The sequence below is a fragment of the Aricia agestis genome, chromosome Z (assembly GCF_905147365.1).
Source record: "Aricia agestis chromosome Z, ilAriAges1.1, whole genome shotgun sequence".
NCBI classification, from domain to species: domain Eukaryota; kingdom Metazoa; phylum Arthropoda; class Insecta; order Lepidoptera; family Lycaenidae; genus Aricia; species Aricia agestis.
Genome location: NC_056428.1, coordinates 14,309,604 through 14,336,996, shown reverse-complemented (window position 1 = coordinate 14,336,996; position 27,393 = coordinate 14,309,604). Strand labels below are relative to the sequence as shown.

The 27,393-nt window shown below is 36.7% G+C and overlaps 1 protein-coding gene across 1 annotated transcript in view; it reads left to right on the top strand.

The window, feature by feature from the left end:
- LOC121738478 overlaps positions 1 to 27,393 on the top strand; it is a 110,874-nt gene that overhangs the window by 18,064 nt on the left and 65,417 nt on the right. The window contains exons 3-5 of the mRNA XM_042130547.1: positions 5,693 to 6,440; positions 23,619 to 23,766; positions 25,348 to 25,492. Of these exons, the coding sequence (XP_041986481.1) occupies positions 5,733 to 6,440; positions 23,619 to 23,766; positions 25,348 to 25,492 (1,001 nt within the window). The 5' untranslated portion in view covers positions 5,693 to 5,732. The remainder of the gene's footprint in view (positions 1 to 5,692; positions 6,441 to 23,618; positions 23,767 to 25,347; positions 25,493 to 27,393) is intronic.

Genomic DNA, 27,393 nt, shown 5'->3' with positions numbered 1-27,393 from the left:
TAAACGAGCAATTCTTGTATATATATATATATAATTGGAATCTCGGAATCGGCTCCAACGATTGTCATGAAATTAAGTATATAGGGGGTTTCGGGGGCGATAAATCGATCTAGCTAGGAATAATTTTTAGAAAATGTCATTTTATTCGTGTTTTATGGCTCCTCTTCAAGATGGGCCATCGTAGTTGGCCATCGCGATGGCCCAGCGTGGGGAGGACGTAGTGGCGCAGGATGGCTTATGGCGCCAGCGATGGTTGTGGGGTGGCGGCAGTGTATCGCCTCTACAAGATGGGCCAGCGTAGTTGGCCATCACGATGGCCCAGCGTGGGGAGGACGTAGTGGCGTAGGATGGCTTATGGCGCCAGCGACGGTTGTGGGATGGCGGCGGTGTCGGTTTTTCGGCCGCACATCAAAGGGACCCAGCGACATTGATATACAAAAAGTCCAAGATACACATTACATATAAGTGTTACATTTAATTATGACCATGACTGTTAAAAATAATTATAGATTTAAGTTTTAAGTTTAATTGTAAAATTTGAAAAAAAAAATAACAGTTTATCTAATAAATATTTGTTTCGTTCATATTGAAACCTGTCCGTTTCTTTGCAGTCCACAGTGTATTTTTTGTCCAAAAAATTGGCCATGCCTTTTTTTTTTGGAAAGTTTCATACAGAAATTAGTATTTACATGCGTTAATTTCTTATTATGAACAATAAAAATTCACTTTAATTATTTTTTTTCAAAAAAGTTAAAAATTGCCATAACTTTTTAAACATTTACTTAATTGTCTTCTTGATTATTCTGATCGCCAATAATAAAAAACACACAATTTAACCCAACTTACATATTTCTTAAACAAGTTTTTAAAGATTTATTTACGATTTATGTTTTTTTTTCTTTAATTTTTTATGAGCGTATTTATAATTATTTGGATTTTATTTTTATACAGAATTGTTACTTACATGTACTAGAATTCGTGTAAAAAAATTTAGATCCAAATAATAAAGGGCACCGAAGTTAGAGGCTTCCAAAGTTTTCTATGGTAACTATGGTTTTAGGGCTATCAATATTTCTATACCTTTATTCATTTGAACTTTGTTTTTTTTTTATTTCTGACTAATGAGTAATGTCTGATACTTAAACAGAAGGTTAGAGAAACTACATTGAGTCACTAAAGTAACTGGATAAATCGAGAAAATATTTTATTAATGCCGTGAAATATTTTTGAGAAGAAACAAAAAAAAACGGCTACTTTTCAAAACTTATTAATCGGGACTTAACGCGACTTATTCTAGTAGTAAGTCCCGATTAGTAAGTTTTAATTATAATGCAACGCGAAAGCTTAAAACGGTTACTTTTATTTTAGTTTTTAAATATAAAAATACTTTAGTAAAGCAATATGCTATTACAAAAGCTTTGCAGTTTTCATATTAATTTGAACCCTACAATATATACTAACTTGGATTTTTTTTTAACAAATTAAAACTTTTCTTATGTACAACACATGGTGAGACATTTAAAATCTTTTATAATTATATTTCCGGTATAAAATGGTCTCATATAGATTTAACTATAACCGGAAATTTATTGTTTAATAGGTAGCCGGTGTAGACCGGGTCCGGTTTCGGATTTTATTCTGGTCCAAAAACGTCACGTGAACCGGAGGGGTTAGTGCGAGTTTTATTCGATCATACGCATCGAGCACGTTAACGCGAACTTATATGGAATCAAAGCAGCGCCATCTACTGGCTAACGTGGATACTGCTTTGATCCCATATAAATTCACGTTAACGTGCTCGATGCGTCGGATCGAATAAAACTCGCACTAACCCCTCGGGTGTCCGGGTTCCAATTAAAAAAATGAACATTTTAAATAATTTTATTGGGTAACGTATTATAACAAGTAAAATATTAGGTATTTACAACGACGCCTTATAATAATTTGTATAGAAAATATTAAAAATTATCAGACTTTCATTGGACTCAAAATAAATTTTTAGTATTAAAAAAATAAGTGTCAGTGTGTGATACCAAAACGATCAAATTAAGGTCCAGAGAAATTGCGCCTAGGAAACAATATAGAAATAGAATAACAATAGATTTCCAAGAATCCGCGATCGAGGGATTAACAAAAGTGACCGGATTCAACCGGGCATTTTCTAAAACCCAGCTGGATTTGACTTGACATAACACGACATGACACGACACGACACGACACGTCACGTCACGTCACGACACGACACTTCACGTCACGACACGACATAATATGACACGTTTCAATTTACTCTCAATGAACCCTTCTATTTGATACCCATATTGCAGAAGTGCTTAAAAAATAGTTTATTCCCTTTTGATCTTGGATGAGCTGCCATAATATTGGATGTAGAATGACACAAAAAAATTGCACGTCCATTGACCGCAAAACATCTTGTAAAGACGGAATGTAAAGGTTGAGAAAGGGCAGTGCCCTAACAAAGGCGTGGCGCGGCGCGGCGACACCCACAAACATTGACCCAGTCGCGATCACCATAGTAACACCAACCACGATTAGCCGGTTCGATATCGAGAAACATCTATTTGTGGTCAGCTATTTAAAGCTCGAAGAAAGGAGAAGGTTGGCAAAATCAGCATTGTTTTACGTCATGATTGGTCACTCAGTCAATCGACTGAGTGACGAGTCACCATAACGACCGCGACACCACTCACGATTAGCCGGTTCGATATCGAGAAACGTCTCGAATGACCAAGTTTGCAAAGTCAGCATTCTTTAAGGTCATCATAATATTATTATGTGATTGACTCTGTGGCAAGTCACTATATTATTGTGACACCACCCACGATTAGCCGGTTCGATATCGAGAAACGTCTATTTGTGGTCAGCTATTTAAAGCTCGAAGGACCAAGTTGGCAAAGTCAGCATTGTTTAACGTCATGATTGGTGATTGACTCTGTAGTCTGTAGCAAGTCACCATAGTGACACCACCCACGATTAGCCGGTTCGATGTAGCGAAACGTCTATTTGTGGTTAGCTATTTTTAAGCTCGAAGGACCAAGTCGGCAAAACTAATCCCATACTAATCCGCATTTTTAACGTCATAGTTATAGGCGATTGATGATTGTTGTGATGCTTTTTGAAATAAGATCGATTAGCATGTTAGCTAACCTCACCTACCGGTTCGTAGGACCCTCTTAGAGGGTAGGACGCTAGGTTGATGCAAAGCTCCAAGTGGGAGAAAGATAATGATGAAGGCGTGAAGGATCCAAGATGATTATATAAAGGGATTGAGTTCCTGTCAAAAAGTACGTCTTGTAGTCTTTATTTTCTCTCAGCTACGCCTCAACCCGTATGCACTCCTGCGTATCTAATCAGTGTCCTACGTCACTGATCCGGGTTGTTTGCCGAGCTGATAACCTTATCACAGCGTGCAAATCATTAAGTGCAAATATCATAGCCAATGTCAATATCGACATCACCTGATTGGAGAACCATACTTCCGATTTCCATATTAATATCAAATATGATAAATGCAAGGTTTATCTGTCCAATGTCGAAGAGGTATTTAATGCCTCTTCGTATTAATGCAGCGCTTCAGCGCGATTTCGATTGAAAAACTAAAAACCATTGGTACTAAATACCTACAAATCTAGAATTATGAAGTGAAATATTGACAAAGCTGACACTAATCAGTAATCAGGTTCTCACTTCTCACAGTGTGTCCTTGAGACATAAGAGTCTTAGGTAAATGACTAATGACTATTGAAATCATAAGCTATGAATAATAGTAGGTATGGGTGAAGCATGTAATTTACTAATATTATGTTTTCTCACCTCCGGGCGGAAAACGTCAACTTTCTTCCCGCTGCGCTTACCGATGTTGCCGCTTTCCACCTCCGTCGATAAGAAAAATAGCATACGCACCATGGGCAGTAAATAAGAAAGGCTCACATTATTTTCCTGTCCTAGGTGCGTAATGTTCTATTTCATGCCTTGTCGCTTTCTTGCCATTGGTGAATAAAATAATGGCAAAACATAACATATTACACGTCATGTAAATGTAAAACCGGCCAAGTGCGTGTCGGGCCACGCGCAATATAGGGTTCCGTAGTACCGATAGTTTTTGACAATTTTTGTATGGTCAGTTACTTTCAAAGTGAACGAAAGGTTCCTTTGTACTTCGCCGAATATTTTTTTTAGTGGATCGTCTTTTACTCAATAACCTATGAAGTCTTCTTAGCCGTGATAGTTTTTCTTTTAAATTCAGCATATTTCCTACTCTCGTGAATTTTTTCACATTTTTAGAAACAACCATTTAGCTGGTAGAAGGGACTGGACTCTAACGATTTTTTCCACTATAAAACTTAATATTTCACTCATAATATTTCACCCATAATATTTTAAAAAAATCTATCCAACGACACCTCACAAGATGGGGTGGGCGCGAAAAAAAATTCATCCCCGCTTGATGTGTAGGGAAGGTACCTACCATAAAAATATATTTTTAAGATTTTTATGTACCATTTTGTCAGCATCATTACTATAAGTATATATTTATATATGATTTTCTCAGAGACTATAGTTATGCTTATAAGTATAACTATAGTCTCTGAGCAAAACCGCGGACAGACAGACGGCCAGGCGGACAGACAGACCGAAACTATAAGGGTTCCTTCTTAGATAAATGATTGGTATCGCGCGCGCGCTCGACCGCGAGCGCGAGACCAATCATTCATCTAAGGGTTCCTTGTTGACTACGGAACCCTCAAAAACCACAAATTAATGTTTTGTCAAAAAGAAGTTCCTCGAAACTTGTTTAAAATAGCACCCAAGTTACTTATAAGTTAGGTCAGGAAAAACACATTTTAAAACCATTAGCTTACATGATACATCAGATTTCCATTGGTTGGGAAATACCATATATTCTCGTATTTATGTTATCTATACTATCGTATTTACCGCGTATCAGACGTGTTTCACGGGACCGCTAGCTGAGACCTTGGGCAGATCCATTAACCAAGTGACCTGCGACAGGAAAAGCTGAGGTGCTAAATTAGAGTCATCGACCTTACCATCGCACAATACTTGCCGTTTCTACAACATCTTAAGAATATTTAAAGAGCATCCTTTGTCAAATGTAAGTAGTTGGCAGAAATGTATCCAAGAAAGGCTTGAGAAATTTTAACCCCCGACAAAAAAGAGGGGTGTTATAAGTTTGACGTGTCTGTCTGTCTGTCTGTCTGCGGCATCGTAGCATCCAAACGGGTGGACCGATTTTGATCTAGTTTTTTCTGTTTGAAAGCTGACTTAATTGAGAGTGTTCTTAGCTATAGTTCATCATCATCAGCCTGCTCCATGCTGAAAAATCGCGGTTCATCTTGTTCGTAAAGGGCCGATTAGCAACTTGCAGTCGTTTGGTGGGCTTTATTGCATTCTAGTTCGTGACATTTATGAATATTTACACTTTAATGGAAAGTTGACCTGGTGCTGCAGCATCACCTTGTAATCAATAGGATACCCAAATTTTGCTTTAAAATTAGGATATTCTTTGTCTAGCCTTATGCAGGACAAGACAGGAGCTATTTATATTGATAAGTGTTCACTTTAAGTTATGAAAGATCAATATTGCAGATCAAGCACTTTAAAAACCTTGTATGTGTGCTAGATGACCTAAAACTTGGTATAATTGTTTCAGGCGAGCTCCAATCAGCGGCAGTCCCACAGCGCCGCCGACGATGCTGCGACCGGAGTCGCCCCTCGCTGACCACCGCAGCCTGCTGCCGCGCCGCCTCCTCCCGGTCAAGGCCCAGATTGCGCCGGCAGACAAGAAGAGGAACCGCCGCTCCCTGGAGCTCAACCCCACACCCGACCACACCTACGACTACCCCAAACTCCTCATCTCCAAGACCACTGACTCGCTCAACACCGAGTGCCCCCGCAAACTCATCAACAAGCAGGACTCGACCGACAGCCTCAAGCGAGCCCTGCTCTCGAAGGACGAGAAGAAGAAAGACGATAAAAAGACTCTAACCAAGCAGGACTCCAGTGACAGTCTCAAAAAGACGCTGCTATGTCGTCAGGACTCCAACGAGAGCGCGAAACGGAAGGAGTCCGACCCGAAATGGACGCAACGAAACGAGGAGAAGCGGGAGGTAAAGCGGGGGAGAGATAAGAAGGGGCTTCTAGAGACGGATATCGATGAGCCGTGCAAGAGGATATACGAAAGGAGGACGGGGTGCGCGCGGCCGACGCTGCCGCCGGTCGCGGAGAAAGGGCTGTCCCCCAAATCGCCGACGGGAAGCCCGCTGACGCCGGGGGTGGCGGCAGTCGCTGAGGGAGTTGTGCGGTGGGGCAGCGGCCTCCTCTCCCCGAAGGAGGAACCGAGGCTTAGACCAGCTCGCAGCTGGTATGGCTACGGAACACTACCCACTGATAGCGAAAAGGTGGGTTTCATATTGGCATTTAAAGTTTATATCAAAAATAATGAACTGGATTTAAATCCAGCATTAGTGAAAATGCAATTATTTCTTAAATTTTATTTCTCAAAAACCGAGGTTTTCCTTGGATTTTACCTGATAAGTTTTTTGCGTGCGATATTACCATAACATTCCTTTTGCGTGTACTTGAGCAATAACATTATGTTCTTTTCTTACCGATCGGCGATCGGTAATGTTCTTATAATCTAAGGTACTTTGGTGATCTTAGGGTGGGTTGCACCAACCTACTTTTTAACTATAACTTTAACTACAATGTAAAATGTCAAATCTTTGGTTAAAGTCAATAACGGACAACATATTTAACGATAACCTAGAGCTCAACAAGGCTTTGAATGAACCTGGCGAAAAAAGGAACAAACACTGTCATCATACAAAAACGCCATTTTTGACAGTTCTCCTTTACCAGCAGCGCCTCCGCCCACGTTCATTTAAAGCCTTGTCAGACCAGCCTTCATCTGTCAAATTCTGTGGTCAAAGTTAAGGTTAAAGTTAAAGTTAGCCTTAACTATAACCATAACTTTGACCATAACTGTAACTATAAAACAGTTTTGAAGGCTATATATATATATATATATATATATATATATATATATATATATATATATATATATATATATATATATATATATATATATATATATATATAATATAGGGGTGCAGCTTTAAGGCCATCCACTGAGCAAACGACCTTGACCATTCATTTGCCGCATTGCCGAGATCGCTCCAAAGTCCTATTTATATATAATACTAGCTGTTGCCCGCGACTTCGTCCGCGTGGACTTCAGTTTATAGCGCGCGATGTCAAAAGCTTTTATAAAAAAACCCTGGTACCCCTTAAATCAAGCTGTGCAGTGTGCACACAATAAGTATTTAATTTTTTTATATTAAACTTTATATTTTATGCTAAATTTTAAAGCTTATTTAGCCCTCCAATTACACAACTTTACCCATAAACTATTTATCATTGATAGATTTAAGGTTACGTCACTGCACAGATAAAGTACTGAGTTATTTAATACCGTAGAATAGATATAACAATCGAAAAAAATCGAAACTTAAATGTAAGATGATACCACGTCTTATAGAAAGACTTTTGAGCAAGCGTCAGCGCGATGTAGAAGACGCACGGCGCTATCTATTATGAATTGTTGGAACTAACTTAATTTGAACAAATTTACGCATTTTCACCCCCTTACAACCCTTTTTTCCAGTAAAAAAGTAGCCTATGTCCTTTCTCAGGCTTTAGACTATCTGTATACAAAATTTCATTACAATCGGTTCGGAAGTTTTGGCGTTTGGCGTGAAAGCGAGACTGACAGACAGACAGACAGACAGAGATACTTTCGCATTTATAATATTAGTATAGATTATGTGCACAGCTGTTTTTGGGTATTTTGATTAATTAAGGGCCGCGCTACACCGGAATGGCGCTGCCATGCGAGGCGAGCACTTTCAGCGCTGCCATTCCGGTGTAGCGCGGCCCTAAGAGGGGTACCACTTACCAGGGTTTTAAAAAGTTTTTAAATTTGACACAAATTTTGTTGACACCGCGCGCTATAAACTAAAGTCCACGCAGATGATGTCGCGGGCAACAGCTAGTTATGAATAAAAACAATATTATATAGTATAAAAGTAGGTATGATTAGTTCTGTTACAATAATAAAGTAAAAAATAAAACGCCATCTGTTTTCATATATTAGAATTAAAATGTTGATTGCATTGATATATTTTCTGGATGGAATATAGGCCAACACGGTACACTCGAACTCCTTTATTTTAGAGCGCCTTCTGTTGTCAACTTGTCACATATATTAGAAATGCAGTAGGAGTTCTATAAGATAAGATAGATTGATTATTATTATACCAAGTGATTATATTATTAAACATAATATTCTAACGTATTAAAAACTATAAACAAAAACATACTAACTAATAAGTATGATTAGTTCTATGTTACAATAAAGTAAAAAATAAAACGCCATCTGTTGAATCGTATTAGAACTAAAATGTTCATTGCATCGATATATTTCTGGATTTTTTATAATATTATACATAAAATATGTTTAAGATTTTTGAAATTTTATTTTAATACACATCCAAGACCCAGGAACATTGAAAACTTTTTGTTCCGTCTGCGGGACTCGAACCCAGGACCCCCGGGATGAGCGCTGGCCACGCGCAATGCGAATTCATTTTCATCGATATTTTCATGGAAATAAGATATTTTCCCACATCAAAATGTAGCCTATGTCCTTTCTCAGACTCTAGAATAACTGTGTACAAAATTTCATTGCAATCGGTTCAGTAGTTTTGGCGTGAAAGCAAGACAGACAGACAGACAGACAGAGATACTTTCGCATTTATAATATTAGTATGGATAGTATGGATTAGAAATGCAGTAGGAGTTCTATAAGATAAGACAGATTGATTATTATTATACCAAGTGATTATATTATTAAACATAATATTCTAACGTATTAAAAACTATAAACAAAAACATACTAATTAATAAGTATGATTAATTCTATGTTACAATAAAGTAAAAAATAACCAACCTTGGCAAAAATACCCCAATTACTAGGTTAACCTGTAAATATAATGAACTGTCATCGAGGATTTCGGATCTTATTGTAACCATGATTGTATTCGTAATTTTAAAGAAAAAATCCTAAATTATTATAAATCAACTGGTGTGACTTGAGTTAACAGTTTATTAGTTATTACGAATTAATTGATATAGTATATACATTATACACTTTTTCTTTTAAGATGATTATTATTACTAAATTAAATTGGGCAAAACAGTACGTTTATATTTAAATGTTTTTATCGTGGTTACTTTTATCATTGTTATTATTTTTATTTGATATATACAAAATTTAATGCAATTTTATTTTATTCGATTTTAAATGTATTTGGTCTAGGTTAATGCAACTTGCTTTATTTTAGGTTAATTTCATTTTATCTTATTATTATTATTAGTATTAAGTACATGTATTATTATTTTATTTTTAAATTGGTATGACTGTATTTCAATGAATTTAGGTTATTTAAATTTGATTTAAATTAATATAGTTAATTTAGTTTAATATTATTTACATTTTTTATTATCTTTATACTTAGCCGATTTTAATAGCAAGATGTCAAGATGCCTCTAATTAAAAGTGCAAAGCAAATAAATAAATAAAATAAATAAATATTCCCCAAAGCAAATAAATAAGTAAAATAAATAAATATTCCCCGTTTGAATTCCCTTTATGTCAATTTTGAACTAAGATAAGTAAACAAAAATTAAATTAAGAAATTAAAAAAAAACCCCCGCCAAACAACTTTAAAAAGTAATGAAATAATATTTACTGCCTTCAAGTTCAAATAATTCCTAACGTAAAAAGTAATATTTTAGTCCATAATTGTTGTCACGGTGTGTCGGGGGACCGCTAAGTAAACTACAACCTACAACCGCCAAGTCGCTGATTATCTCGATTCAGTTCGCTGTGAATTGATCCCTAAACTTGTTATGTGAAATCAAACATCTACATTAGCGGTCGACACACCTTGACAACAATTATGGACTAAAATATTATTTTACACAAGTTAGGAATTATTTGAACTTGAAGGCAGTAAATATTATTTCATTATTTTTAAAGTTGTTTGGCGGGGGTTTTTTTTTAAATTTCTTATTTTAATTTTATTTCATACTTTTTAAACTTGTGTTGATTATAGTGCAGAATATAATAATCATATTCTCATGATTACCATTTATCAATGTCCTTTTCGATGAGGCCGTTAATATGAGCCCAAATATGAAACCTCCACCTTGGGTTCATAAGAAGTTCGGTTCCTATAGAATCCAGGTGATGCTGCAGTAGCAGCATGTAAATATTTAGTGTTTATCTACTTCTTACTGTTTGTAGCAATCAAAATGAGCCCAAACACGAAACCTCTGCTCTAAGTTGGCGAGGAGTTGGATATCCTATTGATTACCAGGTGATGCTGCAACACCAGGTCAACTTTCCATTATTATGTGTATACGTATATTGTATGTTCACAACTAGAATGAAATATAAAACCCATCAAACGACTACAAGTTGCTAACGGCCTTTCATGAACCAGATAAACCCTGATTGCCCAGCACTGAGCAGGCTGATGATGATGAATTATAGCTAAGAACACTCTCGATCATGCCAGCTTTCAAACAAAAAAAAACTAGATCAAAATCGGTCCACCCGTTTGGACGCTACGATGCCACGGACAGATACACACACAGACAAACAGACAGACAGACAGACACGTCAAACTTATAACACCCCTCTTTTTTGTCGGGGGTTAAAAATAGGATTTTGGTGCGATCTCGGCAACGCGAACGCGTCAAATGTATGGTCAAGGTCGTTAGCTCGGGGGATGGCCTTAATATTGAGGAATTTGTTGAAGCTTCATGTCGTAAGCTACCAGTTTGTACCTTATTTTTTTCTTATCAATCTGATCGCAAAGTATTGTTAATTATTGTTATCGACTAAAATATTATTGTTATCGAGTAAAACATTACTTTCTAAGTGAGTTTCAGGGCCAGAGCTCGAACGTATTGGAGCTGAGCAGAATGTACTATGTAAATGGGAGGAGTGCTTACTGCTTAACAGTCTCTAATTTGTGAATCGCAATTTAACGTTTTTAAGGACAACTTGCGTCAGTCTAAATTAAAGCTAATTCTTGATTAAATATAATATTTAAATCATAATAATATTGTTATCTCAAAAAGGAAGACAATATGAAATTTTGATACTTAATATTTAATAATATCATTATCAAAATTTCATACTGTCTGAAATATCATATATTGATCAGTGATCAGTGATCACACAAGTTGGAGAAATTAACGCAAAGCTTATTTAGCGTCCCCGTATTTTCTTTCTGTTTGTCTGGAAATCATAAAATTCCTTAAACTAACCGGGCTCTTAATTTAAATTTTTATTATGATTAGTAGTCATGATATTATGATAGCGTCACAAACATCTAAATATTCTTATTGCTCATTATGTAAGGACTACTCTACTTCTACCTTTCGATTAATATCGTTGCAAGTCCTAAATCAGTCTTAGCTTGTCCCACAGGCCACAGGCCACTGGTTCCTTGAGATTTACGTGATTACCGCATTCTATCCTGGCCTACGTGCCCTGGCACAAGGTTAACATTTTACCCATTCCAAAAAAATTCACGCCGCTAAACATGTTTCATTAATTTCAATAAGGTATTTCAATACTGAATTTAAAATTATAAAATCGCCATGTCCTTGGCGTTCCAAGTATATTATGTAACAAATGTTGTTGCTTGTGGGATATGAGTTATGAGTTTATGGCACATCTGCTAATAATTGATAACAACAAGAAATACATAGGAACTGTGCATGCAGCCATGCACACTGTATAATGTATATGCTCGAGTTTCCGTGGGATATTATGTTGTATAACATCAGGAAACGGAAATGGTGATGTTATATAATTTGTAGGTAAATAATAATATTGGTTGAACCACAGAATATATATTAGTAGTACCAACAGAAGTCTCACTTGCGAAACCCGTTTAAAGAAATAATGACTCATGTTACGATACTATTAAGTTCAAATTCCGACCGCGCAGTGCTAGGTGCCTACAATTATATTCACGTACATGTCCGCTCTCTGTCTATCGCATAACTCGTACCTTTTCTGACGAAATCAAGGTTTTCGCCTTTTAGAAAACAAAATATTCTTTTTTAATTACTATTGGTATGAATAGCAAACCTTTTTATAGTAACATAAAATTTTAGTAACCCAACCTATATTTTATAGTAGTTTATATATTCGATTATAGTGCAGGAAACTTTTACAATTTAAACATAGTAACTTGTGTTTATTTCTGTGTAGTTTGTGCGTTTCTTTGTATGAAATTGGTTTATTTGCTATGTTTGTATAGTTTTTATCTACTTTTGTATTTAAATACCTTATTCAAATACATATATAACGATTTTGTAATACATTTATAACGATTTTGTCACAGCGGTTAAATCAGCATCATGAATAAAATTCCTCTATGATCAGTAAACAGTAGATACACGACGAAAAATCATGCGCGTGCGTCACCGCTCGCTTGTGAGTCCCTACTGATTGGCCACCCGCGGGTGGTACTTACAGTTCGATACCTATTCTCGCGAGTGGGACAGGCCTGGTACCAAGTTGAACGTATTAGTTATTACCTATTAGTTTAATAAGTATGGATAGGTTTGCGTTTGAATCACGAGTCACGAGTGACTCGGGAATATAATCTCCCGTACGGTTTGGAATTTGGATGTAGTTTCTGTCAAACATGATTTGAAGTTCGAACCATAAAGTTAGTCTACCTAGCGGAATCCGCTAGGTATATTAACTTTATGATTCGAACCGATGCGCTTTACCTTTAATTATTTTGCCAATCGGTCTTAAAAGTTGTGCGCGTTATTAGACTTATTAGTTTTAGGGCTTTGTTCGATGTGAACCCACATGTCGTATGGCGAGATCTCGGGCACTTCTCACGGGCGCGGGGCGACTTTCACGACTTTCCATCGGAAGTGATATAATTAATTATTGCCACAATAAAGCAATTAAAAGCAATATGGGTGTGAAATTTTTCCAAGCATTTGATGATGTTGATGCATTTTATCTGTGGTTGTGAGTTGTGGCTTATGAAAGAGCTAGATGAGAACTCCGTTGCGCGTGCGCCAACATTTTATTATCGCGCAGGAACCGTACATTTTTCAGGTAACAGACAGACACAATTTCGCATTTACAAATATTAGTATGGATATTGGATATTCTAACGCAACAATACCAGTACCAAGAAAATTAATTGCCATGATCATTGCACATCCTGATGCAGATAGTAGGGAGTTGTTTTGGTGGATAAGGACAGGAAAGGCCTTTTTGTTGCGGTTCGATTAACTTAGTGAATCCTGCAGATCGGATGGGTGTAATGACACTAATTGGTAGACACTAGCGCAGCGTGTCAATGTATCACGACCGCGTCCTCGTGACCCCGTATGTTGCTGATAGCGTCAGTACTCAGTAGCGAACTAACGGGGTACCTACCAGCCGAACTGTCGTAGAAATTACGATGCTAGATGCCCGCAACTCGGTTGCGCCAAAATTTGTTTATCGCGCAGAACCGTAATATGTCCTTTCCCGAGACTAACAACCTACCCTAACCCGAGAAGTACAATTCATTTCAGCAAAATCTGTGCAGCGGTTTGGGCGTTAAGAGGTAACAGACAGACAGACACACTTTCTTATTTATAATATAAGTATGGATTGGATATTTTACTTAACAAACTGCACAATGATTTCGAAAGTAAGGATGCGTTCGTACGAACATTTTGTTTTTAACTAGGCTCTTTCTTTTGCACAACTTTGTATCTTCAAACCTTAAGTTTTAAGGTAGTGAACCATCGTTTCTAATTGTCACCTTAGTACTTAGAGCTAAGTTAGGGGGTAGTAGGTAAAAACCTTTAAAACTGCGGTCCGTAAAATAGCAAGGTTGAAATTATTGGGGCACATTAGACATTACACGTAATATTTTAAATTGTATTTAACAGGGCAGACTATTGTAATGTCTTGTGACAGCAAAATGTCAATGGGTTTTTAATACATAAAATTTAACTTTCAGCAAATGCAATGCAATTTTTAATCGTTTATATTTTGAAATGTATGTGTTAATGTTATTGTAATTTTCGGTAGCTGTAAGTGACTTGTCAAAGCGCATGCAACGAATTGACAAAACATTGCAATGAACTGCGCAATCGAAAGTGACAGTATAATTAAAATAACGGTTTGCAACCGTAGCTAAGGTTCAGATGTACAATCTTTAACTTTAATGAAATCAAATTTCATAGAACTTTAATAAACATGAACTTTATTGCGTATGGTAAGCATTTTGACGTTTGGCATTTAAAAAACAATTTATAAAGTTGTCATGTCGATATTTTGACGTTTTTACTTTTTAAATTTGAAAAGTTTTAACGCGGAAATTTTACGCACTCTGACATTGGCGATTCACTAAGGAGCTATTTTAAAAACAAGAAGAAGTAAAATTTTAACCATCCAGAAAGTCTGATTTAGCTGTATTTTCTGTTGACTGTTGATACAGAGTTAAATCTTTAAAAATCAAAATCAAATCAAACCTAAGGCTTCTTACAGACTAAAGAAGTATTCAATATGCAATATTTTTTTTAGTCAATAAGATATTTATCTGAAAAATAATTCTGCATTATTGAATGTTTGGATAATCGAGTACATAATACCAAGGTCTCGAGAGAGATTTGACACGATTCCAAATATCGATTGTTACATTGATTATTATGATTAACTACGTTTGTTTGAGATGGTATCTTATGTCCAACGATGACATCACTGGTATAAAAAGAGAAAGTATTCCCAATATTTATCTTAACCAAAACCGAGGCAAGTGAAATTTGAAATGCATTTCTACAAAAGTATTTTATTTGTATAGAAATACTTATCTAGACCTAGATCTTAACAAAGTTAAATAATATCAGTGACACAATTCGATAAGTTTGTTATGCTGCGGTCTTTTAGGAAATCGAAACTGCTATTTCCGAGTATCGATAAACGAACTACACTATCTTATCGATATTTCGGGAATCAGGATGACGCAAATCGATAAGATGAAAGTTTTATGATCCGAGCATAGGCATGGCTATCACTTATCAGAAATCGATGAGAATGATCGACGAAACGAATCGATTTAATCAATTAACTGGAATTCGTTGCGTTTTGATGTAATTAGTTCTTTTTTCCCTTATTGTGGTGTTTAAGGAAGTCGAAAAGTGAGGTCGGGTCGAAATAATCGGATTGTTTACGGAATCCCGGAGTTTTTGTGTTATCGGGAAGTTGTGTCGATGACACTTTGCGATGTTCGCTCGGCGCGCGCGGACGCCGTACGCGTGTGTGGTGTAGTGAAGTGCGGTGATTCGGACTTGTCGATAATATTGATTTGTCGATAGTATCGATATGCCGAGCGAGAGGCGACGGGTAAGCCAATTTTGTCGACCTACCCTCGAGATTTGAGGTTATTAAGCTGTGCTCTAAACCTAGTTAGATAAGTGAAGTTAGCTTTTAGTTATAGGAAATTAACGAGAAACCTTGGCATCGTGATTAGTGTGATTAGTTTATGATATTTTAGATTTTTAATTGTGCTGTCGTGGTATTATGTATTTCTATGTAAGTACATAAATGTAATTTCTATAGAAATAACACAATGACAGGTTTTGTGACTTGTGATCCTATATAAAGCGTTTACATCAAACTTCCTTCAACTTATATTATCAATTTATCACTGTAAAGAGAGAGAGACTGTATTTTTATTTTATTAATACTGGTAAGTATGTTGCGATGGTATGATAACCTCTCACCCAGTGATTGTCAAGCAGCTCTTGACTCGCCAATGTTAGTTGATTCGCAATTAATACAGCTAAAAATCTATTGTGTATTTGATTCCTTTACATTTACTGTTTCAACGGACGAAATTCTGTTGATTCTGAAGTTATTTAGATGTTACTTCTCCATTGATACATAAAAAGTGTGGGCTTCTGTTTTCTTCTTTAATGTCAAATATGTTTGTTGTTCGTTTTGTATTTTATCGGTGTAATGACCAATAACATTAATTTATGAAGCTTACAAATCAGATTTATATAAATTCCAATAAATGTAATGTTTTAAAAAACCAAATCCCACAAAATTTAAAAATATACTTATATATTTTAGATAACATATTATCAGTTATCTACCTATTGTCAATAATAGTACCGAATTCATGATTTATATCTTTAAATTAGTGCATACTTGTAATAAGAATATTATTATCTAAATAATATTCCGATTTAAAGATCAGATTTTGAAACATTGTTAACATAGGAATATCATCAATGATATGATTATATTTGAACCTTGCATGAATCTAAAAGGGCTACGCAGTCTTAATACCACAATGGCTAAGAAAAGAGGATGCTTATTTTGATAGTGTTACAAAATATAATTTGTATATAATATGCAGCCAGCGCGAGGCGATAGCATAATATTGGCTTTAATCTAAATGTCACATCCAAAGGTTAAAGAAATAAAGACTAGTTATTTCGATGCCAGTAACCTCAAGATGTATCCCTAGAACAAGCTGCATTTTTAACCGACTTCCAAAAAGGAGGAGGTTATATGTTCGGCTGTGGATATATATTTTTTTTATTTTTATTTGTGTATGTTCAACGATTACTCCATCGTTTTGTACGGTCATATTTTTCGAAAAGCTTTTTAGCACCGCATTATTAACAAGCAATTTAGAAGATCAAAGTGAAACCAAATCAACCTTGGGTACGTTCTGTGTCGTGATAATCGATTTTTGATTGGGCGTGATCGAATTAAAAACATTGTGTTATTCTGCAAAGGTCAACAGCTTATCGATAACTTTGTTTCATCAGTCATCACTATTATTTTGGCTTTCTCAAACACAGTTATTCAAATCCAGTTAAATAAAATCGGCCAAGTGCGAGTTGGACTCGCGCACGTACCATTATAGAGCAAAAATAGGTATAAAATGTGTTTTTTGGATGGGATTGGGAGCCCCCCTTAATTATTTATTTTGTTTAAATTTTATTATTAATTATTAAAGTATAAATACAACAACTGAGTATTTTGTGAACATTTCAAGTGACTACTTATTGCCATTATTGGTATCGAGCAAAAAAATAGCAAAAAAATTAAGTTTGTTGTATGGGAGCCCCTTAAAGATTTAATGTGTTTTGTTTTTAGTATTTGTTGTTATAGCGGCTACATACATAGGTACACGATCTGTGAAAATTTCAGAAGTCTAGCTACAGTTACTCTTGAGATACAGCCTGGAGACGGATAGACAGAAAGACAGACGGTCACTGGACAGGCATTAAAGTCTCAGTAACAGGGTGCCGTTTTTACCTTTTGGGTACGGAACCTTGAAAAACTATTAATTTTGTATGAAATGTTGTGACTATAGTGTTCCTAAGTTTTCACGTCTAGTCCTAAAAAAAATCTTATGACGATTGACGCCAAAATATCAGAATGCGATCCAAAGTAGGTTCGTTTAGTTAACTTACTTTCGAATTTAGAATTATTTATGACTAGACAAAGCACCCACGTGGGTAACCGCAAAAAAGGTGAAAACGCACCTTGTTTAATTTATGCGCGCTGAGTCACACGGCTTCTTAGCGCCATGTTTGCGGATTTTATTGGCTTACATAACATTGTTGTGAAGATAAGCTCGAATATTGTCAACACTTATGGGGCAAACTTTGGGGCCAAGTAAATACTACTAATAAGAACGTTATTGTACCATTTTTTGAAATAAATCCTTAATCCTAAAAAGGCCTAAAACGTTATTTTAACTTTGAAGTTACTCTGCAATTGACGATAATCGAAAACGCTTTGAGAGTGGGAATAAAATAATAATATTATTATTATGTCAATATGATACGCAATTGTAATGTCAGTGTCAGTAGTAGGAGAGAGCTCAAGGGCTAAACAGAAGAATACAATGCTTTTTCTTAGCTCTCTCAGGTTGTTTACACACGGCGCCGCAGCGGCATCGGCAGCGGCACGGTATCGCCGCCGCCGCACCGCGCGTGTGTAAACACCCAGTCAGTGAGTGACTAGGAAAATGTAAAACGTTTGTCAGGACTCCTCCTTACTTTCGCGAAGCCGCGTGGAACGTCTAGTATATAAATAAAGTTCGGATTTGAATTGCATCGCATCTACGACAAAAAATTAGAGTCCATAGGCAGATTACCGTGGAAAAATATCGATAAGGTGTTTCCATCCTTAAAAGATGTAAAACCTGATTAATTAATTATTATTATCTTGCTTGTGAAAAATCATGCAAATAGCAAAATTTTATACAATTTCAGTGTTTGTCTTAAAATTCCGTTCCAAAGGTTGAGTTTTCATGGGAATCTCAGATGTTGGGAACCAGTTTGAATAATACAAGTTTTTAATGGTCATTATTTTAATAATAATAATTTACATTATTTAAAGTAGATCAGTAGATGTATTAACGTCAAAGTATGAATGAAATTATTTTCTTTCGAACGGATTAGAGAATGATCTTAATCGTACGATTACGCTTAGGATTAAATCTTAAGCATATGTACAATCTAGATGCAATGTACCAAAATAGGATATTTTTAGGGTTCCGTACCCAAAGGGTAACTACGGAACCATAAAAACGGGACCCTATTACTAAGACCAACTATTATCTATTCTGTGCTAAGACTTCGATGTCTGTCTGTCCGTCTGTCCGTCCGTCTGTCTGTCTCCAGGCTGTATCTCAAGAACCGCTATAGCTAGACTTCTGAAAATTTCACAGATTGTGTGTATCTGTTGCCGCTATAACAACAAATACTAAAAACAAAATAAAATATATAATTAAGTGGGGCTCCCATACAACAAACGTGATTTTATTGGCCTTTTTTGCCCGAAATCAATAATGGTAGCAGGTAGGCACTTGAAATACTCACAATATTCTTAATTATATTTGTACTTTAATAATAAATAATAAAATTTTAATAAAATAAATAATTAAGGGGGGCTCCCATACATTTTTTTACTTATATTGCTCTATAACGGTTTCCGTTGCGTCCCTTCGTGCGCGAGTGCAACTCGCACTTGGCCGATTTTTTTGTAATAATGAGAAAAAAAAATACGTGAGATTTGCCGAGACCCTCTCTCCAACGTAAGATTAGATGAGATTTGACTCGACTCCCTCCCCCTTATTAAACACCTAATAAACACCTCGCGTAATTTATAGTCGCCCCCTAACGCACAAACTAGATATACTTTTGAACTAGTTATAACACACTTTGAAGAAAAGAAGTTTAGTTTGGAGCGTATTTTTATTATTTTTATTTATTTATTTACCTCAATAATCTCTTGTTGGAACGTTCGATCCGAATTATCATAAGATTCATAAGTTTGTTTATCTGAGTTGCAATAAAAATGTGACGTGCGAGTGTGACAGTGGGGCAGGCGCGCCGCCAACACAGAAATAACATGTCGCTGTTTATTCTTTATTGTGATATGTGACATTATACATCGCGAGGTTGCGGGTTTGAAACCGGGGAAGAGGTCATGAACGTAGAAACTGGCCTTAAGCCTGCTGGGGTACCAGTAGGTTTAACCACGGTGGTCAGAAGGCGCAAATTGGTTGCTGACAGTGTCAGCTCTTGTTGCCACCAATTTGATTTAAATCAATATCCAAATTTGTGTTGATTCTTAACGGCGCTTTCAGACGTTCGTGTTTTCTACCGTAGCATTTGGGAAAACACACGAGCTGAATCCGCGCGCGCAGAAAACGTCACGTCTGAACGAGCTCTTAGTGTACACACACACTAGGCCGAAGTTACGACGCATACAATATACGAACGGAATGCGACGGAATAGTGTGTCATCGGTAATTTAAAATACATTGCGGGCGTAATCATGCGGAATTTCCGCCGCGTAACTTCGGCCTAGTGTGTTTAGACACGAGCCTATTTGCCTATGTATTGAAACTTCATAATGGGGAAGATTTTTAGAAAAATTACCGCGCTTATAACTTTCTACGCGAAAGAAGTTGGGGGCAACATCCAGTCCAGAAGAATTTCATCTCTTCTGGCGTCCCCGTTCCAAGCAAAAACTATATCCACACTTCTTATAATATTATAAATGCGAAAGTATATTATGTCTGTCTGTCTGTTACCTCTTCACTTCTAAACCGCTGAACCGATTTGCTGGGTATGGCAATACTTTGAGACCTGGGGAAGGACATAGGATACTTTTATCCCACAAAATTCAAAAATTATGGTTTCCGCGCGATCAACGAATTTTGTCGCCATCTAGTGTTACGCCTTTGATTAAAACAGAACAAATAGAGCTAGTGAACTTTCGTCTGACGTAAAGAACCTAAACTGTGGGTGATCATGACCACGAGACAGGCCAGACCTAGTGTGGAGTCCACTAGTAATAAGTTATGCTTTGTAATATTTTAATGCAATAAAGAATTATTATTATTATTATTATATTTTATTTTGATTTTCTCGGCTTTCACCGGTAAAGTGATATGTACGGGCCGAAGCCAAGTACACACCAGGTAAGTAATTTGTGTTTAGCTGTTGGTATGATGCTGAGGGTTGGTATGATCGGTTTCTAACATATTGTATGATGTATGAGTATATAGGTTTGATTGAGATGTATGTAGAGTAGTAGCTTCATCATCAGTCTGTAAGAATTTTCTTACAATGCGGCAAGTATTTAAGATTACTGCTTTTTGCAATAAATATACTAAGTTTAGGGGTAATTGGAGGGTATTTAGAGAGTTATGTAGTTGTTTAGGGATGACACCTGTGGTCGATAGGACTATGGGAACTATAGTTACTTTTTGCAGATTCCAGAGGCGGGCTATTTCATCCTTGAGTTCTATATATTTAGTAAGTTTCTCGGCTATTGTACTTTGTTATTATCATTAGCGAATTCATCATTACCATGTTATTTATAACATTTGATGGTTGACAAACGTGATGCCTGTGATCGAAGCACGTGAGTATGCAGGTGGCAGGTGACCTGTCCTTAATGGAGTCTACGAACTGGTCTGCAAAATATAAGTCCAACTTAAAGTCAAGAGCAGCAGCGTTGAGTTTATGTCTCTTACCTCTGACATATAGAAGACCCGAGACGTTCCATCCAACATGACATGGGATTATTTCCGCTTGCCATTTTCCTGTATCTGTTTTGAATTTTAAGACAGTAGAAGAAGATCTGTGCTATTCGGTAGGATCTAGACTGGAAGATAACCATCTCCAGTATCGCGACGTGAAGTCTGGCTGATCTGATAGGTATAGTTAATCGAAAACCGACAATTTTAAAACTGTAACAGCTTTATTAAAATCATATTATTCAGTTGGTCCTGGATAAGTTTATAGGTCATCAAGATAAAGAGTCATTAAGAGTGAGTAACTCTGACCTTTCACAGAAATAGGTTAAAAGTATTTGTTCGACTGAAGGACGAGTCCGCAATACATGGGCCCATTTGTTTGAGCAAGATTTAGTGTTATTAGTATGTGATGTGCGTTGGATGACTGTAATTGGGTTTTAAGGCATACTCCACACTGGAATACTAAGTAGTAAACAAATTGGTTAACCAAGACGCACTGTATGAAGTTACGATGTGGATGCTTGTGGAATAGGCAACAGGAAAATCAGGGGACTGAGTCAGAGAATTAAATGAAGGTAGACTGTCGTTAAAATAATAGTTGAGTAGTTTAAAGTTAGCAGAGGCTTAAGTTATTGTATGTTTGAAGATATCAGAGCCTTAAGTTATAAATAGGCTATCCGCTATACTCTATCTATATTCTATAGCCTGTAGGCTGTAGCCCACAGCCATGGCTTTAATTTTGTTATTTACATATTAACATTTAAAACGCTTTTGGAGATATACGATTAAAAACTTATTCGTTCAATAAAAAGTAACCTATGCATAAAATATAATGTATGTAATGTACAAATTTTTGTACCAAGGGCAAGGTTCCTATTAGATGATTTTATTTAAAGATACCTAATGTAAAACAATTAAAATTCTGTCCTGCTTGCCACATATCGTGGGTACATAGATCTAGAGATCTTTGAAGCATGTACGGTGTGTATAAATTTTCGAAACCACACAAACATCGCATTTGGATTCTTTGCAGACTACTTGGAGCATGCTGACCATACTAATTTGTATTGCGATTTGCGCACACAAGATCGGGCTGTTGGTAACAATGTTTGTTGTATAATGATGCCAGTGACTTCGATAACCAGGAAAATCTGCAAAAAGGTTGAGTTGAAAACCTGAAAAGTTACAGCGCGGTGGTTGGTGGACGGTGGTGATGGATTAGATTTATGAACTGGCCACTGTGCACAACGCTCCATAAATTAAAGCCTAAACGATCTGTTAACGTTTATGATGATGCATTTCTTTCAGAATTTTCAATCACTGTGGTGTGGGAGAAAATCGACTTTGAATTTTAAGGGTGGGTTTTAGGCATGAGTCCGCAAGTTTAAAATATTACCATCGTGTGTAGGATCTTAAAATATACTACGAGTAGCATGAATTTTTTTAGAATTTTCAATCACTGTGGTATGGGAGAAAATCGACTTTGAATTTTAAGGTTAAGTTTTAGGGGTGAGTCCGCAAGTTGAAAATATTACCATCGTATGTAGGATCTATAAGTATACTAGCATGAATTTTTTTAGAATTTTCAATCACTGTGGTGTGGGAGAAAATCGACTTTGAATTTTAAGGGTGGGTTTTAGGGATGAGTCCGCAAGTTTAAAATATTACCATCGTGTGTAGGATCTATAAGTATACTAGCATGAATTTTTTTAGAATTTTCAATCACTGCGGTATGGGAGAAATTCGATTTTGAATTTTAAGGGTAAGTTTTAGGGGTGAGTCCGCAAGTTGAAAATATTACCATGGTATGTAGAATCTATAAGTTTAGTAGCATGAATTTTTATAGAATTTTCAATCACTGGTATGGGAGAAAATCGACTTTGAATTTTAAGGGTAAGTTTTAGGGGTGAGTCCGCAAGTTGAAAATATTACCATCGTATGTAGGATCTATAAGTATACTAGCATGTATTTTTTTAGAATTTTCAATCACTGTGGTGTGGGAGAAAATCGACTTTGAATTTTAAGGGTAAGTTTTAGGGGTGAGTCCGCAAGTTGAAAATATTACCATCGTATGTAGGATCTATAAGTATACTAGCATGATTTTTTTTAGAATTTTCAATCACTGTGGTGTGGGAGAAAATCGACTTTGAATTTTAAGGGAAAGTTTTAGGGGTGACTATTTTTTGAAATAGAAATAACATTTGCACCCTCTAAAAGTGTCCCCTTATCTCACTATGATACATATTATATTTTGATACTCAAGATAATTTGTTTTTGTTTTGTAGCTAATTCGTTCACTTGAACGTTCGGAACTTCAGGCACATGCACAAAGTTGGAATACTTAATCGAAGCACAAAAAAATTTCTAATCTGTTTATCTTGTTGTCCCCAGGTGGGAGCGGGCACGGGCCCCGGCGGGCGGCGGGCTCTGGAGCTGATCCTCAGCGGCGGGCTCAAGTCCCTGGCGAGACCAGCTCGCCCCGTGCGCCGCGCCGCCTCCCGCGACTCCGTGCTGTCGCAGCCGCAGCCTCTACTAGAAGGTAAACACAGATGAGGAAAAGAGGAAAATCGTTAGGGTACTGTTGTTAAATACCAGATACCGAATATGAAAGCTGTTGAGCATTTGTGTATCATCCCACAAAAATACGTTATGAGTGCAGTCAGGTTGTTTGGATCATTTAGAAAAAAATCGTCTTTTACCTTGCAAAACTCACTTTCAGCTGTGGCAAACTCAGCCCTGATGGTTCATTGTATAAGCATTGAGTCAGGACTCAGGGACCAGGACCAGGGACTAACTTAACACAAGTTACACGAATAGGCAACTGGCAATCCGTTTATGGTAAATAATAGTAATAAGCACTATCCCTATTCTCTGGTCTAATAGTGCTGTTGCAGATGTTGTAGGGAGAAAGATAATAATGCACAGGTCAGCAACGGAGCATATGACCACATTAAGCCATAAAATCTTTGATCTTATAATGATACTCAACCTTCCCAGCATCATCCATAATGGTCAGTTTCTTCGAGATTGTCCGGGTAATAAGATGCTTATGGCCATCATTACACTTATACAATGCGTGTTGCATCACTAAATTATATCTCATTTCTATATCGCGGAGTGCATGATAACAATATGTATCATCATTCATTACTAGACGTCATATACGCCTCTAATTATGGGAATGATATGACAAATGATGTGTAGTCACGAATAGTAAGCGATACCCGCCATATTGAGAATAGAACAATGAGACAAAACTGGAAACTTGATTTTATGTTAAAATACTTTTTTATATAATGTATTTAAGTGTTTGCGTTAGAGATTGCAATACAAGATCGAATACCGATCTCAATTCTTGCAGGTCTTTACTAGGGAAATACTCCCTGCCAAAGAAAACGCCTTTTAAGTTTTATGTAAACACTAAACAGTAATATCAAAATTAATAAGGACTTAGCCTGATTAAATCTAATTCTAAACATCGCTTATATCTAATCCTTTTTTACGTTGGTAAGGTGAAGTGTTTATTCAAGCATTAGTCATCGCAACCTTGAAATATCAAAACATTTGGATTATATTAAATCAAGATTAAAACATTGTTTTCTTTGGCTCGGTGAGCGCTGTGGTATGCGCATTCCTTCGCATTTGTACAAAATTAAATAAACCACAATGTCAGATGTCTGTGTATGTTTGTTGAATGTGTCTGTCTGTGAACTATACACACTGATAACCTCATAACGTCGGGGCAGGTGGAAAATAACGATTGAGTTTGTAACAAATCTCTTGGAAAGGCTTGTTGCATCTACTTTTACCTCTCTGTGTTTGTTTAACTTTTACCTTTCTTACCGCCGCGCCATACTCCTCTGACGTTAAATTATGATTATCCTTCAATTTAATGAAGAGTTTGACATATAATGTATGGGGCTTATGTCAAAAATGTATGGTTTGAAGTGTATCCTGTGAGACTTTCTTACGCCGGTTATTCTCACTGGGTTAGTTCCAGAACCGGTGGTAGGCACCACTGTATTTTCGACGTTCAAAAGTATAATAAGTATTTATTGTATACTAACTTTTAATAAAAAATATTGAATTGTTAAATAAATAAATGTATTTCCTCCCCCAGGTCTTCGGAAGTGCTCCACCGTTCTGGCGCTGACGGAACGCGAGCGAGCCCCCGAGCCGATGCGCGCTCACAATCGCCTGCGCGCACCCTCCGTCTGCTCTCGCTGCTCCAGCTTGCTGTCCCTGGCTGGCGCTGGTGGCTCCAGGTAACCAATACCATGAGTGACTTTAACCATAAGCAGTGAAAGCCTTGGCTATCATTAGAATAGGGTATCACCAGCGTGGTCCCGGCGCCGAGGGGAACGCTTCAGTTTGCCGAAGCGTTCCCTTATTTTGGAGTAAGTGCGGTCCCTGAGATATACCGGCCGGTCGTGGAGGGAGTCTTTTGTTAGAAAGATCTAGGACATCCCTCCGTATACGGCTGAAGGCCGACGGTGATTTTAGTGGGTAAGCCCGGCGCCTCTCGCCGGGAGTCCCACATACGCCCCGGGGTGCTTCAGCTAAGTTGGGGGGTAACCCGGGGCACCCATAAAGGGTTTCCTTTGCGCATAAAAAAAGGGTAAAGTATCACCAGCATATCATATAAAGTGGAATAAGTGCAAGGAAACTGTATAATTATTTAATTCAGACAAGCATGTTACTTGTATTATCGAAGCAGCTTACTTCTCAGAAGTAATGTCAAATGTGTGCCTTACGCTCTGGAGTTAGGGCTGAATTTGTTATGTTCAATTTTGGTGACATTGGTGACCCTGACTGATGATGATGATAATGATGATGATGATGAATGTAATTTGCATAGTAGCATATGCTTTCAGTTCTTAAAACAGCGCCTAAACCCCCAAACTTGTATTTATAAGGAATCCGGAGTTCTCTTAGTATCTTCGGAACCATAGTATACCTCGGTGCAAAATCTTGCGTTTTGGTAGCATATTCTTAGGATGCTTCTTATAAAACCAAAATCACCATATGTTTCCATATAAATTTCGAGGAGTTCCCTCGATTACTCATGGATCCCATCATCAGGTCACCACTTTTGTGAACATGGTACCAAATTGGAGTGAAACCTAATACGACAAAACAAAAATTTCGAAAATCGGTTCACAAACGGCGGAGTAATCGTTGAACATACAAAAAAAAATATATCCACAGCCGAATATATAACCTCCTCGTTTTTGGAAGTCGGTTAAAAATCCATACATTCGTTGTATTTTTTTCTAAAAAATAGTTGTTTTAATAGGGTTCCGTACCCAAAGGGTGTAACGGGACCCTTTTACTAAGACTTCGATGTCTGTCTGTCTCCAGGCTGTAACTCAAGAACGGCAATAGCTAGAGATTTGAAATTTTCACAGATTATGTATTTCTATTGCCGCTATAACAGCAAATATACTAAAAACAAAATAAAATTAGTATTTAAGCGAGGCTCCCATACAACAAACGTGATTTTTTTGCAATTTTTTGCTCGATATCAATAATGGCAGCCTGAAATGTTCACAAATACTCAATGTTATTTTTAATTTAAAAATCAAAGATAAGATTAAAAAAAAAAATAATTAATTAATGATTCCCATACAAAAAACACAATTTTTGCCTATTTTTGCTCTATAATGGTACGGAACTTTGCTTACTCTGCATTAAAATGTACGGCATAATTTTTTTCTTTAAAATTTACCATGGAGATTGTCAGGAAATAAAATAAAAATACCGACTTATTGGCGCATCATTTTTGTACGGCACTGCGGGCTTTCTTATTATTTTTCATGTGTCTATCAATGGTAAAAATGCCGTACAGAATCATATGACCAAAATGTACTCACCCTACATGCACTTTTGAATTCTCACCAGCACTCAGTTGGAAAGTTTACAAGTGACGGCATAGTGCTAAATCTTATTATTTTATGCTCTAATATCGTCCTATGTACGTCACCGGGTGGTTCATATGACCCATCCATTTTCGACATGGGCCTATAGTCTATAAGTATTAATCGGTTGTGACCTTGTGCTGGTGTTGCGACATCGTACTTGTCGAAATCGGTAACGATACCTGCGTCTGCGCAACCGATACAATGATCTATTGTCCGTCGTGTCTATTGTGAGAAATTAAATGAAT